The sequence below is a fragment of the Ambystoma mexicanum genome, chromosome 3p (genome assembly GCF_040938575.1).
Source record: "Ambystoma mexicanum isolate Mex_15411 chromosome 3p, UKY_AmexF1_1, whole genome shotgun sequence".
In the NCBI taxonomy this organism is placed as follows: Eukaryota; Metazoa; Chordata; class Amphibia; order Caudata; family Ambystomatidae; genus Ambystoma; species Ambystoma mexicanum.
The window spans coordinates 9,809,969-9,828,517 of NC_090925.1; the positions used below are offsets into that span (position 1 = coordinate 9,809,969).

At 52.7% G+C, this 18,549-nt stretch overlaps 1 protein-coding gene across 1 annotated transcript in view; it reads left to right on the forward strand.

The window, feature by feature from the left end:
* LOC138580067 (vitelline membrane outer layer protein 1 homolog) overlaps window positions 1-18,549 on the forward strand; it is a 183,455-nt gene that overhangs the window by 53,634 nt on the left and 111,272 nt on the right. Inside the window, exon 2 of the mRNA XM_069650314.1 lies at window positions 13,902-14,085. Within this exon, the coding sequence (XP_069506415.1) occupies window positions 13,921-14,085 (165 nt within the window). The 5' untranslated portion in view covers window positions 13,902-13,920. The remainder of the gene's footprint in view (window positions 1-13,901; window positions 14,086-18,549) is intronic.

The window sequence follows — 18,549 nt, forward strand, 5'->3', positions numbered from 1 at the left end:
ACAGAAGCACTGCCCCTCCCTCAGAATGAAGTCAGGGAAGCACTGCCCCCTGCCAGAAACTGAAGTCAGGGGAGCACTGCCCCTTCTGGAGACTGAAGTCAGGGACACATTGCCCGCTCCTGGAGACTGAAGACAGGGAAGCTCTGCCCCCTCCTGGAGACTGAAGGCAAGGGAGCACTGCCCCCTCCCTCAGAGTGAAGACAGGGAAGCACTGCCCCTCCCTCAGAGTGAAAACAGGGAAGCACTGCCCCCTCCCTCAGAGTGAAGTCAGGAAAGCACTGCCCCCTCCCTGAGAGTGAAGACATGGAAGCACTGACCCCTCCCTCAGAGTGAAGTCAGGGAAGCACTGACCCCCTCCCTCATAGTGAAGACAGGGAAGCACTGGCCCCTCCCTCAGAGTGAAGACAGGGGAGCACTGGCCCCTCCCTCAGAGTGATGTCAGGGGAGCACTGCCCCTCTCAGAAACTGAAGTCAGGGGAGCACTGCCCCTTCTGGAGACTGAAGTCAGGGACGCACTGCCCGCTCCTGGAGACTGAAGTCAGGGAAGCTCTGCCCCCTCCTGGAGAATGAAGACAAGAGAGCACTGCCCCCTCCTTCAGAGTGAAGACAGGGAAGCACTGCCCCTCCCTCAGAGTGAAAACAGGGAAGCACTGCCCCATCCCTCAGAGTGAAGTCAGAAAAGCACTGCCCCCTCCCTGAGAGTGAAGACATGGAAGCACTGACCCCTCCCTCAGAGTGAAGTCAGGGAAGCACTGCCCCCTCCTCATAGTGAAGACAGGGAAGCACTGGCCCCTCCCTCCGAGTGAAGTCAAGGAAGCACTGCCACCTCCCTCAGAGTGAAGACAGGGGAGCACTGGCCCCTCCCTCAGAGTGAAGTCAGGGGAGCACTGCCCCTCCCAGAAACTGAAGTCAGCGGAGCACTGCCCCTTCTGGAGACTGAAGTCAGGGACGCACTGCCCGCTCCTGGAGACTGAAGTCAGGGAAGCTCTGCCCCCTCCTGGAGACTGAAGGCAAGGGAGCACTGCCCTCTCCCTCAGACTGGAGACAGGGAAGCATTGCCCCCTCCCACAGACTGAAGTCAGGGCAGCACTGTCACCTCCTGGAGACTTGAGACAGGGAAGCATCGCCCCCTGCGAGAGACTGGAGACAGGGAAGCACTGCCCCCTCCTGCAGACTGAAGTCAGGGCAGCACTGCCCCCTCCTGGAGACTAGAGACAGGGAAGTACGGCCCCCTCCCACAGACTGAAGTCAGGGAAGCTCTTCCCCCTCCTGGAGACTAAAGTCAGGGACGTACTGCCCCCTCGTGGAGACTGAAGTCAGGGGAGCACTTCCCACTCCTGAAGACTGACGGCAGGAGAGCACTGCCCCCTCCTGGAGACTGGAGAGAGGGAAGCACTGCCCCCTCCCTCAGACTGGAGACAGGGCAGCACTGCCCCCTCCCGCAGATTGAAGTCAGGGAAGCACTGCCCCCTCCTGGAGACTGGAGACAGGGAAGTACTGCCCCCTCCCGCAGACTGAAGTCAGGGAAGCTCTGCTCCCTCCTGGAGACTGAAGTCAGGGACGTACTGCCCTCTCCTGGAGACTGAAGTCAGGGGAGCACTGCCCACTCCTGGAGACTGACAGCAGGGGAGCACTGCCCATCCTGGAGACTGAAGTCAGGGGAGCACTGCTCCCTCCTGGAGACTGGAGACAGGGAAGCACTGCCCCCTCCCTCAGAGTGAAGTCAGGGAAGCACTGCCCCCTCCATCAGAGTGAAGACAGGGAAGCACTTCACCCTCCCTCAGAGTGAAGGCAGGGAAGAACTGCCCCTCCCTCAGAGTGAACAGAGAGAAGCACTGCCCCTCCCTCAGAGTGAACAGAGGGAAGCACTGCCCCCTCCCTCAGAGTGAACAGAGGGAAGCACTGCCTCCTCCCTCAGAGTGAAGTCAGGGAAGCACTGCCTCCTCCATCAGAGTGAAGACAGGGAAGCTCTGCCCCGTCCCTCAGAGCGAACAGAGGGAAGCACTGCCCCTCCCTCAGAGTGAACAGAGGGAAGCACTGTCCCCTCCCTCAGAGTGAGGACACAGAAGCACTGCCCCCTCCCTCAGAGTGAAGTCAGGGAAGCACTGCCCCCTCCCAGAAACTGAAGTCAGGGGAGCACTGCCCCTTCTGGAGACTGAAGTCAGGGACACATTGCCCGCTCCTGGAGACTGAAGACAGGGAAGCTCTGTCCCCTCCTGGAGACTGAAGGCAAGGGAGCACTGCCCCCTCCCTCAGAGTGAAGACAGGGAAGCACTGCCCCTCCCTCAGAGTGAAAACAGGGAAGCACTGCCCCCTCCCTCAGAGTGAAGTCTGGAAAGCAGTGCCCCCTCCCTGAGAGTGAAGACATGGAAGCACTGACCCCTCCCTCAGAGTGAAGTCAGGGAAGCACTGCCCCCTCCCTCATAGTGAAGACAGGGAAGCACTGGCCCCTCCCTCAGAGTGAAGACAGGGGAGCACTGGCCCCTGCCTCAGAGTGATGTCAGGGGAGCACTGCCCCTCTCAGAAACTGAAGTCAGGGGAGCACTGTCCCTTCTGGAGACTGAAGTCAGGGACGCACACTGCCCGCTCCTGGAGACTGAAGTCAGGGAAGCTCTGCCCCCTCCTGGAGTCTCAAGGCAAGGGAGCTCTGCCTTCTCCCTCAGACTGGAGACAGGGAAGCATTGCCCCCACCCACAGACTGAAGTCAGGGCAGCACTGTCACCTCCTGGAGACTTGAGACAGGGAAGCATCGCCCCCTGCCAGAGACTGGAGACAGGGAAGCACTGCCCCCTCCTGCAGACTGAAGTCAAGGAAGCTCTGCCCCCTCCTGGAGACTGAAGACAAGGGAGCACTGCCCTCCTCCTCAGACTGGAGACAGGGAAGCATTGCCCCCTCCCACAGACTGAAGTCAGGGCAGCACTGTCACCTCCTGGAGACTGAAGTCAGGGAAGCTCTGCCCCCTCCTGGAGACTGAAGACAAGGGAGCACTGCCCTCCTCCTCAGACTGGAGACAGGGAAGCATTGCCCCCTCCCACAGACTGAAGTTAGCGCCGCACTGTCACCTCCTGGAGACTTGAGACAGGGAAGCATCGCCCCCTGCCAGAGACTGGAGACAGGGAAGCACTGCCCCCTCCTGCAGACTGAAGTCAGGGCAGCACTGCCCCCTCCTGGAAACTGGAGACAGGGAAGTACTGCCCCCTCCCGCAGACTGAAGTCACGGAAGCTCTTCCCCCTCCTGGAGACTAAAGTCAGGGACGTACTTCCCCCTCGTGGAGACTGAAGTCAGGGGAGCACTGCCCACTCCTGGAGACTGACGGCAGGAGAGCACTGCCCCCTCCTGGAGACTGGATACAGGGAAGCACTGCCCCCTCCCTCAGACTGGAGACAGGGCAGCACTACCCCCTCCGGCAGACTGAAGTCAGGGAAGCACTGCCCCCTCCTGGAGACTGGAGACAGGGAAGTACTGCCCCCTCCCGCAGACTGAAGTCGGGGAAGCTCTGCTCCCTCCTGGAGACTGAAGTCAGGGACGTACTGCCCCCTCCTGGAGACTGAAGTCAGGGGAGCACTGCCCACTCCTGGAGACTGACAGCAGGCGAGCACTGCCCCTCCTGGAGACTGAAGTTAGGGGAGCACTGCCCCCTCCTGGAGACTGGAGACAGGGAAGCAATGCCCCCTCCTGGAGACTGGAGACAGGGAAACACTGCCCCCTCCTGGTGGCTGAAGTCAGGGAAGCACTGCCCCCTCCTGGAGACTGAAGTCAGGGAAACACTGCCCCCTCCTGGAGACAGGAGTCATGGAGCGGGGAGCCCTATGACTTCAAAAAGAAATAAGGTCTCATTACGAGGTCAGCAGTAAACCGTACGTGTGACTGGCGGGTTGCCGCCGACCTTGTAATACCATTTCTGACACCTAGCTTCCCGGTGCTACCGGGGCATTACAAGTCCTGGCGGACTGGGAAGGTAGATGCCACAAAATGTTAGTCCCCATGGGTTCACGGAAGCACCGGCACTGCCACTAATGGTGCCTGTGCTTCTGTGATGAGTCTGCCTACTGGGGCAGCTGTGCCCGCCAGGGTCAGACCTGTCGGGTGCAGCGGTCCCAGCAGGCATACTCTGAGTGTGGTGGTCTAGAAACAAGGGTGCTGGAAAGCTTACCAGCACCCTTGTTTCCGGACCGCCACACTTATAATGAGGCCCATAGTTTATGTTTGCAGTAACTCTGCCTTCATAACAAAACTATTTCTGTTCCGGTTTGGTCCTTTAACGGAAATAATTTATTTATGAAGTCAGAGTGATTTAAAAAAGAAACCATTTCTTTTTGAAGTAATGGGACTCCCCTGTACACCATGACACGGGGGCCTCCCGATCCTCTGCAGATGACGGGAACAAGCGTCCCTGGCTACTGCAGTGAGCTGAAGGACTCGTTCCCTGGACCAACATGTTAAAGATAAGAAAATGTATTTTCTTTAAATGTGTGTGCGTGCATGTTAGTGTGTGTAGATGTATGTGTATAATGTAATGTGCATAATGAGTGAGCGCATGATGCGGTCTGGATATGCCTGTGTGAGTGTATGGTGAAAGTGTGCACACTCAAATGTATGGGTGGCTGAGTGTGCCTGTGTGAGTGTACAGTGAAAAGGTAAACACTTAAATATATGGGTGGCTGCCTGGGTGTGCCTGTATGGTGAAAGGGTACACACTTAAATGTATGGGTGGCTGGGTGTGCGTGTGTGTGCGGGTATGTGTATGGGGAATGGTGTGTGTGCTTGTGTTGAGGGGCTCAATAAAACCTACATTTCGGGAGACCGCTAACCCTTCAAATGTTGGAAGAGGTGCTAACTTCACGAGCGGTGGGGAAGTGGCAAATTTATTTGGGTGGGGGCATCTAACTTCTTTACGCATGCTAATGAGACTATTCTAGTGCAGCTTCAATGTTACAAGCAGTTACCTCTTTCCTTTAAGTCTGAAAGCACCCACCTATGGACTGCTGCGAGAATGAGCGGTATCCTGTCCCCTCTCTACCCTTCCAATCACTCCCCTGGCATGCAAGTGCTAAACCCTTATCATGATTTCAACTTCCTAAAAACAAACAGTAAAATGCTTTATGTTAGTATTTGCTGGGCCTTCAGGAACAAACACAGATGCTGTTTAACATCTGTGTCCTGTTCTGTCCGGCAACAGATTTGTAGGTCAGCCAGGTTGAGTCAACATAGCCCAAAACTTCAGGGGGTGGGGGAATAGGAATTAAGCCCAGTCAGATCAATGGTGTTGTGCCACTGCTTGTGTTTAATGCCATGATTACTTAGTGATAATCTTCATTACTCGTATCCCCATTCTTCCTCATCCCAGTACTTGTGTAAGAGGCACGTTGCCTCATACACAAGTACTGGGATGAGGTAGAGGGACATGGAGGTAATGCCTGGCTTAGTTACCTTTAATCTTCATTACTTCTAGCCCCACTCTTCCTTGTCCTTGTACTTATCTATGAGGGAAGGTGCCTCATACGTCAGCACTGGGACAAGGAAGAGGGACATGGAGGTAATTCTGGGCAGATTTGCTCATTTTGGGGGTTAGAGAAGGTGGTTGGAGAGAGGGGGGATTTGCGGGGGGCAGGGATTGTGGGATAAATCATAATGGCAATTCATCTCCAGGCTAAGCAGGCATGATCTGTGGTATTAGTGGCTAGATAGGAATTTTGGTGCAGCCAGGCTAGTCATTTCCTAGTGTCAGGAATTGGTCCGGGATCAACAGGAGTCGAACTAAGCCGGCTCCCTCCCCATCGTCTCAGACACAACAGGAACACTCTACATGGTGTCAGCACTCACGATCCCTTCGGATTCCTTGTAAACGAGGGTTACTTCAAGGCCAAAAGAAGTTGGTAAAACCTCGTCCCTCCGTGTTGTTGCGTTGGCAGTTGCCATGGAGATTAGGGCAGGCATGTCGACCCGCACCACGTCAGCTGCACCTTTAGGTCATGTGACCGCAGCTAGATAAACTCTAGCCGGCAGCAAACTCGTTGCTTCTGATTTTGAATTTGAAGTCTGCTACGTATCCTGAGATATTCCTTGTTTTGCCTGCTATTTTGGATTCTTGCCTTCCTGTCTCTGCCTTGCTACTTTTGCCCCTGCTTCAACCTCGCACTCGTAATTCCCTCGAAGTTACGGCCTCTGTGATTGGAATCTCCATTGTTCTCCCTCCTCCTATCTATGCTATTCCCCTTACCTGTTGTCTTCCTGCTCCTTCCATCCTTCCAGCCTACACCCGGAACTATTCACGTTCCGCTCCGCTGCTTCTTGTTGCGAAACCAGACCGCACCCAGGAACTGCCATTTGCCTCACGCTTTTGATCATCATACCTCCCGTTGCTGAATCGGAATTCCTCCTGGATTGCTTTGCCTCACGTTTTGTCCTGTGAAATTCCTTCAGTTATCGACCCAGACTGCCTTATGGATTGCTATTGGCTCTCGTTTGATCAACGTTGTTTATAAACTCATCATCGTGGACTGCATAGGATTTCCTCCTGTTTCTTGGGATCCACGTGACTATTGCTCCTCAACCAGACTGCCAGTATACTACTCCTCTCCTCTTCCCCGGTACGGATGAGAGACTGCCATGGTACCATCAGAGGCTGACGTCAGAGCGTCCTCGTTTCGTCGGGTATTGTAATTCCGACCCTTAGGCGTACGCGTGCCGGCGGGAATAGCCCTACCCCCCTGTACCTGGTGGTCTTACTGGAGCATTGGTTGTTTCTGAAATACTTGCTGTCAATCCCATGGTAAGAGTGTCTGTCCCTATTCTTGTTTCTGCTTCACGTTGTGTGAGTATTAAGGATTCTTGTTTCGTGTGTATTGTAACAGCTGTTTTCTAGTCCTTGTGAAGTCGGCATAAAAAGCATTCATTGTGTCAACTGGAATACTGTCGCACCCGAGGGAGTCTACTGCCACGTGCTTTTTTGGGTCCATTCTTCCAAACAATTGATCCCTGGTGCTGGTTTACTTGTACCCAGACACAGGGTTACATTGTAGGGTAGAATTCTTCGTCTACACTACGGGGGCAAATTATGAAGGCAATCTCAACACCTAGTTTGGCTTGACTTTCTTTAACTGGGCATTGCTGATTAAGCAGTTCTGCTAAGTGCAATTACCTGGCTAGACTGGCTTTTGGTTGCTGCCAGTCTAGCCGTTTCTTACTGTGGCATTGTATATTTTTCTGGGCATCTGTGATAAAATAACCATGATAAGTGTTATTGCTTTGACTGCCATTTTGGTGCAACCAGTCTAGGTATGTCTAAATGTTGCCTGCCATGCTTTACTGTAATATGTTATTACTTGTCGAGACTGGTCTACATTGTACAGCCAGTTGGACATGTTTTCATTTTGGCATGTCATTTTTAATAGCAGAGCATTCCATTAATGAAAGCATTAATGTTCCTGTGCACTATTGGAGACATGCATGTATTGGATTTTTGGACTAGTGTTACCCTACAAAGCAATTGCAAACGCTCTGCTTTTTAGCCAGTTTTTCTCAGAAAGTGTGCTGTTTAATGCATTAAAACACACACGTATGTATGCTGCTCCAAGCACAGTGTGGTGTGTACCCTTGAAGCAGCAGGCTCATGCTTATTGCGCAAGCGTGGTAATCTAGGCCAGCCCAGAGTGTGGCGCATCACATGATTTGTTGCCGAACCGGAGAGAGCCCCCTCAGCATGGATTGCAGGGGTCCCCCAAAGGTAGTGTTACGCCACTGCATGTAAGCTTGCAAAAGTTAAAGTAGAGTCTACTTTTACTTTTGCAAGCTTACAGTTGACTGACTGCCTGCACCTCCTGCTGCTGCCCCGCGCCTGCGCATAATGAACGTGCCCAGGCCAGGCAACAAACAAACTGCACATGCCCTTTTTCAGAACGAAGGAGAATCCAGGCAGCGCGGGTGCTGCAGTGACTCTGTGCTCATGACAGCGTGTGTGTTATCGAGGGAGACAGAGTGAGAACAGGCTGAGCAGGCAGCAGCTACTGTAAGGTAAGTCAGTCTATTGCCCCCCCCTCCTCTCCTAGGTGAAGGGTGGCATGGGAAGATTTATTGGAGGGAATGTGCAGCTGTGCCAATGTCAGATATAGGCCCTCATTACAACTCAGGCGTTAAGGATTTAACGGCGCCGTCGGTGCCGTTAACCCTTAATGCCTGATTACAAGTGTCCCTTTGCGGGTTGGTGTTTAACGCCTGCTTTTAGCAGGCGTTAAAAATCCAACCCGCAAAGGGACTTTGGAGCTAATTACGGCACCGTAATTTACGGTGCCGTAATTAGCACCTTCCCCATTCCCATTATGCCCTATGGGGGCAAAAATGGGAATGGGGAAGGGCAAATGGTGAATGGGGAATTACCGCCCCACTCACCTTGGAATGGGGCGGTAATTCCGCCATCCACCATGGCGGAATCATAACCTTAGCGGCATGGACCATGGTGCTAATAGCACCATGGTCCTCCGCCAAGGTTGTAATGAGGGCCCTAGTTTCTAAACACGCCCAGAGCATTGCAAAACTGATCAGGGAATCCTGGCCTCTTAATGTTTCAATGAAACATTAATAGGCCAAAATTCCCTGGTCAGTTTGCAACGTGCCGCGTGTGTTTATAAACTGTATATCTGACGTTGGCAGTGGATTTATTTGGGATGAATTCAATGTGCCAATGTCAGATATACAGTTTCAAAACACGATTGGTGCAGTGCAAAACTCATCAGGGAAACCTGGTTTCTTAATGTTTCAATGAAACATTAAGAGGCCAGGATTCCCTGATCAGTTTGCAACCTTCCGCGCATGTTTATAAACTATATATCTAATGTTGGAAGTGGCACACTTTCATGAATTGAAAAACCTGAGGCCCTGCCAGTGCCGCCCTCATGTTTTTCAATTCATTAAAGTGTGCCAAAGCCCCTGCCAAAGAGGAACATCACATTTCGGAACAACTCTTTGTTCGTTCTTTACTGATGGGCAGCCAGGGCTCACATTCAAGCTCCAAGCATTGGCCAACACGGGCTTGCAAAGCTGCACAAAAAAATACAGAGGCCATTCACCTATACAGCAGAGGATCAAGGGTGCACAATAGGAGCCGGTATATAGTGACATGTACATGCAGTTTCTATGCAAATGCCACAACACCGTTTAATATATCATGTATTGCCTTTTTTAAGGAGAAGGGCGTGACGATTATTTTTGCTGCTTACACTATACTAGTGTCCCTAAACCGTCAGGTTACTTTGAGATTGTCTCTAGTTTATTTCCTTAGAGTTGGATCACGCTGACTGCACCTGATATGTTTCTCTGCAAAAAAAAATTACAAATTCTATGTATCTGTAACTGGGGACCTGATTCCCCAGCTGGAGGTGACATCTATTGCTGTGACACTTTGCCCTTCTTCACACTCACTCAACATGCTTAGCATACATGGAGCAACAAGAAACTCTGTTAGAACATTTATGATGAGGCATTTTGTTACAGTGTACACTGCCAACTGAGTCACTTCTAGGTGATCCCAAGTAAACAAATAGAGAAAATAATGCAGAGTGGGGGGTCACACGATTCACCCAGGATCACACAATCTGGCGAAGACTGAATTGTCTTCCAGATGTCCCTGTAACCCAGGCCTGGCTTGAAAAAGTGCAGACACTGCCTGAGATCTCAGCCTGACATTGTATACGAAATCCTCATGAAACCATATAAAGTAAAATGAGGATGAGCCAATCTCAAGAAGGGCCGCTACGTGGGATGTGTGCTCTTTTCCATAGTAATGTCTAAGGTAGGCAAGGGAAAACACTTGATGTATACTCTAATATCAGTAGGCACACCCCTCCACCTCTTCCCACCAACTCACACTTGCTTGAAGTTTGGATGTTAACACACCTAAAGCTTGGTCTCTGACATGAGGGCTACCTGCATTTCGCTAGTTCAAACCCAGCAGCAGGGTCCACTTAACCTTTCATAAATTCAGTGTTGTTCAAATGAGGGTAGTAATACCTGTCATTACATTGCCTAGAAGCTGAAAGCATCTAGCATGAAGCGCCATGACCAAAGTGTTATTATATTCCATAAAGCAAACTATTACCAGCACAGACCTGAACTCTGTCCCTGCCCAAAATAAACCATTTCTTGGAGCCTATCCTGCGCATCTCTTAAAAGAAATCAAGCGCTAATCTTCTGTAGGTCTTGGCTAAACTTCACCCTGTTTTATTCAGCCTGGCTGTTTCTGTCAGCGTACTTGAGTGGTCACAGTGCAATCAGATTTTGATGGGTAGAGCCTTGGCAGTATGTGGATTTAGTGACTTTTGTGTCTGTCCCCCCTTCCAAATATCCAGGCTCCTGACTATTTCTTAAGAGTTCATGCTTGCAGGTATCGATGGGCCCTTTTAAGGTCATGGATCTGGCATGCCTGTTCCAGCTCATTCTGAGAAGCTATATGGAGTGGTTGGTCATGCAAGGCGTGCAAGAGAAAACCTGTGAAATGGAACCAGGTTATCGAGGGTCCTCTGAAGACTGAGGAGAAAGTGCTGAGTAAGTGTACAGATGAGAGTTGTGGGGTGCTGGCCATGGGGGAATGGGAAGGGAGGGACTGGGGTGCAGCAGAGTGTGGGACTGCAAAGTGAAAAAGGGTAGAAAGGGTGTAGAGGACACAAAAAGACAGGAGCACAGGAGGGGAGAGATGGGAACAAGAACGGAGTGTAGATGAAAGATAGGGATGGTTTGCAGCACGGGGTGACCAGTGTGTGCTGGGGAGAGAGGGGTGCAGGAAAGACCAGAACACAGGGAGAGCGGTGTAGGCAGTGCTTTAAGTGGGCCGGGGCCTGCCGGGGCTGGGTCCCGCCAGTCTCCAAAAAGTGGGGCTGAGCCGGGGCCCTGCCGGGGCCCCCCGTCCCACCACGCCATGGCAGGACGCATTATCCCGCCACGGCCGCAGCCGCGACGGGAGATGCGCCCGCCAGTGTAACGTTAGGCAAGTGGACAGCGTCTCTGAGGCTGGCTGGCACTTCTGTCAGTCACTGTAACTTCTCTGATGACCCCCCATCTGAGGGGTCATCAGGGAAGTTACAGTTCCTTTGTTTGCCCTCGCCAGGTCACTGACCCTCTGTGAACCTGCAGGCTCCATGATCTAATATGTAGATTAGATCACGGAGCCCGCGGGTTCCCAGAGGGTGAAAGACGCCTCGGGCTCGGTGATCTCTGCTCAGAGCAGCGATCACTGAGCCTGAGGTGCCTGTCTCCTTTGGCAAATCTTTATAAAAAATGCCTTGAAATGTGTACGTTTCAAGACATCTTTTATAAACGTAGAAATATTTCTACGTTTATACCAGACGGCTTGAAACGTACACAATTCAAGGCATTTTTTATAAAGCTTTGTCGACGGACAAAACCACCTTGGGTTTTGTCCGTCCTCAACGCTTTATAAAAGATGGCTTGTACGTTTCAAGCCATCTTTTATAAACATAGAAATATGTTACAAATGTCTATGCTTATAAAAGGTGGCTTGAAAAGTACACAAACCATAGTAAGGTAAGCACACAAGTGTGCTAACTTACTATGGTTTGTACACTTTCAAGCCACCTTTTATAAACATAGAAATATGTAACATTGCTATGTTTATAAAAGAAGGCTTGAAAAGTACACAAACCATAGTAGTACGCAAACAAATATATAAATGCTCACATACATTTATATATTTGTTTGCGCACCCTACTATGATTTGTGCACTTTTAGGCCACGCCCACAGCGGATGCCACGCCCCCAAACGAGGGCCCCCCCTCAATTTCTTACCCCACTTAAAGCACTGGGTGTAGGGCAGAAATGGCATAGGAGGTGCTTCGGGTTTTGCAAATGAGAGAGAAGTACAGACAAGTGAGAAAGTGCAGAGGGCAGTGTGTCAGAGGAGTGACTTGGTGTGGGGTGCAGAGAAGGGACTTGGGAGAAAAGGGTGTACAGCAGACGAGAATGTGGAGTAGAGACGGGTACAGAGGGGAGATTTGTACAAGGAAGAATGGTGCCTCGCCTCATGTTCCCAGATAAAGGGAGCAGTCACGAATGCGTCTTCTTCTAATGCTTGATCCATGCTCACGAGGCCTGCGTTAGGACGATTAGAAGTCGTTTGTTGAAATAATTGCAGATATATACACTACACCAGTGATTGGGCCTGATACTACACACAGTGGCCCCCCGCTCCCAGGTGCAGGCCGGCATGGGGAGGATTTATTAGAGGGAACGTGGGAGCTCGGGTTCGGCGCTCTCCCACTGCCCCAGTGTCATCTGCGCTCCTGTCTGGGTCCTCTCCAGGAAGAGACAGTCACTGCAAGCTGTTCCTGCATCAACTCCCTTTTCACTCAATCCTACCTGCAGCCTAGGTCTGAAGCCAGGACTAACCTTAATTGAGGTATATATTCACCTCTGACCTGTCCTGTAGTGGGAGCTGGTGCCATAGTGCGTGGCATCTTGTTTTGCGACACAGTGTCCTGTTATTTGGGCTATCCTAGCAACCTTCATGGGTTTTTGGTGGATGGATGCCACGCGGGCCGCAGACTCATTTTACGCCATAACCTAAAAAAACACTAGAATGATCTATAAAGGGCACGTAAAGTGCCAGTTCTGGTTTAGATAAAGCCACTGACTTAGGGATTACTTCAAAGCCCTGTGTAGTTAACAACTTAATTGGAGCTGGGAACATACTACTGGTGTAATACAAATGTCTTATCCAGGGATGCCTTCAGCCACTCCTTTTCTCCTTAATTGTTCCTTGCACTTGCACTATCTGAAATGTCGTCAGGCTGATTATGATAGTTATTTTTCACATTCTTAATTGTTTCAAGGACCTGTAGGAATGTAACTGTATTTCTCCCATGCTCCCTCCCTTGAAGCGCTTTGAAACACATTGTGCATAGGCGCTATACAAATATTCAATCAATCAATCAAAAATCGAAGCTATCACTCTATTAGCACTATGCATTTCCTTCACTGAAGTCCTGCTAAAAACCAGCAATGGCAAGTGTTGGCTTGTCTATACGTATTGGGCATTTGCCAGGCACTGCTATTAAATGTTCAGGTACTTGCACCATTTAGCAATTGCTACCATCAGTGGGTACATAATACCACTATGGCAGTGCTTGGTAAGGGCCTTTACCATGCCTACATTAAAGCTGAAACGGTTGGCGTTGCCAACGCTGGTTTTAAAATAGGGATGCAATTGCATTTTTGGTGCCCACCACCAGCTCAATAATGAGTTGTAGACAAGTTTTAATAGAGGCCACCCTAAGCCATCTCGGGTGACCCAGAAAAAATAAAGCAGAGCCTCGAGATTCAAAACAGCACTTGTTCTGCTATCCATGTAAATCCAGTGAATACCCTGGTGCCGAGGTATGATTGAACTCATGTTCCATCATTGAGGGTTCAAGTGGAATAGGATGGGATAGGAAGGGTTGGTCAAACTCCATAAAGCACCTGCACTTAAAGCGCAGGTGAGAGTATTATAAAAGATCTCTCTAAATGTCCATCGCTGGGAGGATTTTATACTCTGAACTGCTTTTCTTTTTCTTAATTTTCTTTGGTTTTCTTTCCTTCTTTTCTCTTGTTTTATACAGTGATGATGTATGTAATTTAATCTGTACTGCTGTTTAAATTTTGTGAAAAGTTCTTTGACTAAAACACAACAAATAAATTAAAAAAAACAAGTCCCAAGGAGTCCCCTGTCCCCCCCAGATTTTATGGGTCTCCTACGCCCCTGTGGTAGGGCCCTCTGCGACAGTGTGTACGTGCTTGCTCTGCAGCTCGCTGGCATCTCGTGCTGTATGTTTGCATTGTATGCCCACCTAATTCCTCTCCTTTAAGGTACTGTGCAAGCATTAAGGGCCGGGCCCTGTCTATCTTTTTGCAGGTGCCGGGAGGCAGCAGGAATGGTGCAGGTGCTCGGCGTGGCTGTCCTGCTCCTGGTGTCTGGATGCACACGTGGCAGGAATTTGGTCGGTGAACTCTCTGCCACCAATGGCGGCCCTTGGGGAGACTGGTACGACATCGATATGTGCCCGGATGGGCACTACGCCACCGGATTCTCTCTGAAGGTAGGCTGGCCCTCCAGAATGACCGCTCACACCTCCTGTCCAATAAGTATGCTTTTCTGGGCGAGAGTAGAGCAGGTGTTCGGGGCAGTGCCCAGGGAGAGGGCAAGAGGCAAAGCAAGCATTGGGGAAGTCAGTTGTGTTGGCCTTCGTATTGTTAATTGTGTCTTGTATTTGGTAGTGTCTATTTGCAAAGACAAAGGCTAAATAGCACAATTCACACGGACAAAGAGGGTATGTAAATGGTGCAGGAAGTGTTTTTATTTCTCCTCCAAGTCACGTGACGAGAAGGAGGCAGAGATTGTCTCCTGTTTATGGAACCGGAAGTAAACTCTGATTCTCACCCAAGAACGAACCATACTAATGCTCTCCCCCACCTCCTTGTCACGTGACCTTTGAGAATATTTCGCCTAGCTCATCTCATCTCCAGGGGAAGGAACTGGCGGGAGGGGCATCATGCATTCTGTAAACTGCTGATGTGAGGCCAGAGGGCAAGAAAGGAACAGTGGGTGGGGCACGTGGGTAACTTAGAGGGGAGTCTGATGACTCATGGAGAGGCGGTAGAATGATAATTTAACAAAGAGGGGGTCTGCGGGCCAACAACAGGTGTCTAGAATGGGGTCGCTGGATGGGGTTGGTGGGGACATCTGGGAGTGGATATGGAAGGTGGGATGGGGCATCTGGGTGTGGATCTGCAGGGAGGGATGGGGCATCTGGGTGTGGATCTGCAGGGAGGGATGGGGCATCTGGGTGTGGATCTGGAGGGAGGGATGGGGCATCTGGGTGTGGATCTGGTGGGAGGGATGGGGCATCTGGGTGTGGATCTGGAAGGAGGGGTGGGGCATCTGGGTGTGGATCTGGAGGGAGGGATGGGGCATCTGGGTGTGGATCTGGAGGGAGGGATGGGGCATCTGGGTGTGGATCTGCAGGGAGGGATGGGGCATCTGGGTGTGGATCTGCAGGGAGGGATGGGGCATCTGGGTGTGGATCTGGAGGGAGGGATGGGGCATCTGGGTGTGGATCTGGAGGGAGGAATGGGGCATCTGGGTGTGGATATGGAAGGTGGGATGGGGCATCTGGGTGTGGATCTGGAGTGAGGTGTGGGGCATCTGGGTGTGGATCTGGAAGGAGGGATGGGGCATCTGGGTGTGGATCTGGTGGGAGGGATGGGGCATCTGGGTGTGGATCTGGAAGGAGGGGTGGGGCATCTGGGTGTGGATCTGGAGGGAGGGATGGGGCATCTGGGTGTGGATCTGGAGGGAGGGATGGGGCATCTGGGTGTGGATCTGCAGGGAGGGATGGGGCATCTGGGTGTGGATCTGCAGGGAGGGATGGGGCATCTGGGTGTGGATCTGGAGGGAGGGATGGGGCATCTGGGTGTGGATCTGGAGGGAGGAATGGGGCATCTGGGTGTGGATATGGAAGGTGGGATGGGGCATCTGGGTGTGGATCTGGAAGGATATGATATGATAGGTTATTTATAACGCGCTTAATACCCAGAGGTTTCAAAGCGCAGACCCGGGGATCGAACCTGTGGTGCTCCGTGTTGTCTTGCTTCCAAGGCGAGCACGTTGCTGCTGAGCTATCCTCCTGAAGGGATGGGGCATCTGGGTGTGGATCTGGAAGGAGGGATGGGGCATCTGGGTGTGGATCTGGAGGGAGGAATGGGGCATCTGGGTGTGGATCTGGAGTGAGTGATAGGGCATCTGGGTGTGGATCTGGAGGGAGGGATGGGGCATCTGGTTGTGGATCTGGAGGGAGGAATGGGGCATCTGGGTGTGGATCTGGAGGGAGGAATGGGGCATCTGGGTGTGGATCTGGAGTGAGTGATAGGGCATCTGGGTGTGGATCTGGAGGGAGGGATGGGGCATCTGGGCGTGGATCTGGAGGGAGGAATGGGGCATCTGGGTGTGGATCTGGAGGGAGGAATGGGGCATCTGGGTGTGGATCTGGAGTGAGTGATAGGGCATCTGGGTGTGGATCTGGAGGGAGGGATGGGGCATCTGGGTGTGGATCTGGAGGGAGGAATGGGGCATCTGGTTGTGGATCTGGAAGGAGGGGTGGGGCATCTGGGTGTGGATCTGGAGGCAGGGATGGGGCATCTGGGTGTGGATCTGCAGGGAGGGATGGGGCATCTGGGTGTGGATCTGGAGGGAGGGGTGGGGCATCTGGGTGTGGATCTGGAAGGAGGGGTGGGGCATCTGGGTGTGGATCTGGAGGGAGGGATGGGGCATCTGGGTGTGGATCTGGAGGGAGGAATGGGGCATCTGGGTGTGGATATGGAAGGTGGGATGGGGCATCTGGGTGTGGATCTGGAAGGATATGATATGATAGGTTATTTATAACGCGCTTAATACCCAGAGGTTTCAAAGCGCAGACCCGGGGATCGAACCTGTGGTGCTCCGTGTTGTCTTACTTCCAAGGCGAGCACGTTGCTGCTGAGCTATCCTCCTGAAGGGATGGGGCATCTGGGTGTGGATCTGGAAGGAGGGATGGGGCATCTGGGTGTGGATCTGGAGGGAGGAATGGGGCATCTGGGTGTGGATCTGGAGTGAGTGATAGGGCATCTGGGTGTGGATCTGGAGGGAGGGATGGGGCATCTGGGTGTGGATCTGGAGGGAGGAATGGGGCATCTGGGTGTGGATCTGGAGTGAGTGATAGGGCATCTGGGTGTGGATCTGGAGGGAGGGATGGGGCATCTGGGTGTGGATCTGGAGGGAGGAATGGGGCATCTGGGTGTGGATCTGGAGGGAGTGATAGGGCATCTGGGTGTGGATCTGGAGTGAGTGATAGGGCATCTGGGTGTGGATCTGGAGGGAGGGATGGGGCATCTGGGTGTGGATCTGGAGGGAGGAATGGGGCATCTGGGTGTGGATCTGGAGTGAGTGATAGGGCATCTGGGTGTGGATCTGGAGGGAGGGATGGGGCATCTGGGTGTGGATCTGGAGGGAGGAATGGGGCATCTGGGTGTGGATCTGGAGTGAGTGATAGGGCATCTGGGTGTGGATCTGGAGGGAGGGATGGGGCATCTGGGTGTGGATCTGGAGGGAGGAATGGGGCATCTGGGTGTGGATCTGGAGGGAGGAATGGGGCATCTGGGTGTGGATCTGGAGTGAGTGATAGGGCATCTGGGTGTGGATCTGGAGGGAGGGATGGGGCATCTGGGTGTGGATCTGGAGGGAGGAATGGGGCATCTGGGTGTGGATCTGGAGTGAGTGATAGGGCATCTGGGTGTGGATCTGGAGGGAGGGATGGGGCATCTGGGTGTGGATCTGGAGGGAGGAATGGGGCATCTGGGTGTGGATCTGGAGGGAGGAATGGGGCATCTTGGTGTGGATCTGGAGTGAGTGATAGGGCATCTGGGTGTGGATCTGGAGGGAGGGATGGGGCATCTGGGTGTGGATCTGGAGGGAGGAATGGGGCATCTGGGTGTGGATCTGGAGTGAGTGATAGGGCATCCGGGTGTGGATCTGGAGGGAGGGATGGGGCATCTGGGTGTGGATCTGGAGGGAGGAATGGGGCATCTGGGTGTGGATTTGGAGGGAGGAATGGGGCATCTGGGTGTGGATCTGGAGTGAGTGATAGGGCATCTGGGTGTGGATCTGGAGGGAGGGATGGGGCATCTGGGTGTGGATCTGGAGGGAGGAATGGGGCATCTGGGTGTGGATCTGGAGGGAGGAATGGGGCATCTGGGTGTGGATCTGGAGTGAGTGATAGGGCATCTGGGTGTGGATCTGGAGGGAGGGATGGGGCATCTGGGTGTGGATCTGGAAGGAGGGATGGGGCATCTGGGTGTGGATCTGGTGGGAGGGATGGGGCATCTGGGTGTGGATCCGGTGGGAGGGATGGGACATCTGGGTGTGGATCTGGTGGGAGGGATGGGGCATCTGGGTGTGGATCTGGCGGGAGGGATGGGACATCTGAGTGTGGATCTGGTGGGAGGGATGGGACATCTGGTTGTGGATCTGGAGGGAGGGATGGGGCATCTGGGTGTGGATCTGGAGGGAGGGATGGGACATCTGGGTGTGGATCTGGTGGGAGGGATGGGACATCTTGGAGTGTATCTGGAGGGAGGGATGGGGCATTTGGGTGTGGATCTGGTGGGAGGGATGGGGCATCTGGGAGTGGATCTGGAAGGAGGGATGGGGCATCTGGTTGTGTATCTGGAGGGAGGGATGGGGCATCTGGTTGTGGATCTGGAGGGAGGGATGGGGCATCTGGGAGTGTATCTGGAGGGAGGGATGGGGCATCTGGGTGTGGATCTGGTGGGAGGGATGGGGCATCTGGGAGTGGATCTGGACGGAGGGATGGGGCATCTGGGTGTGGATCTGCAGGGAGGGATGGGGCATCTGGGAGTGGATCTGGAAGGAGGGATGGGGCATCTGGGTGTGGATCTGGAGGGAGGGATGGGACATCTGCGTGTGGATCTGGAGGGAGGGATGGGGCATCTGGGTGTGGATCTGGAGG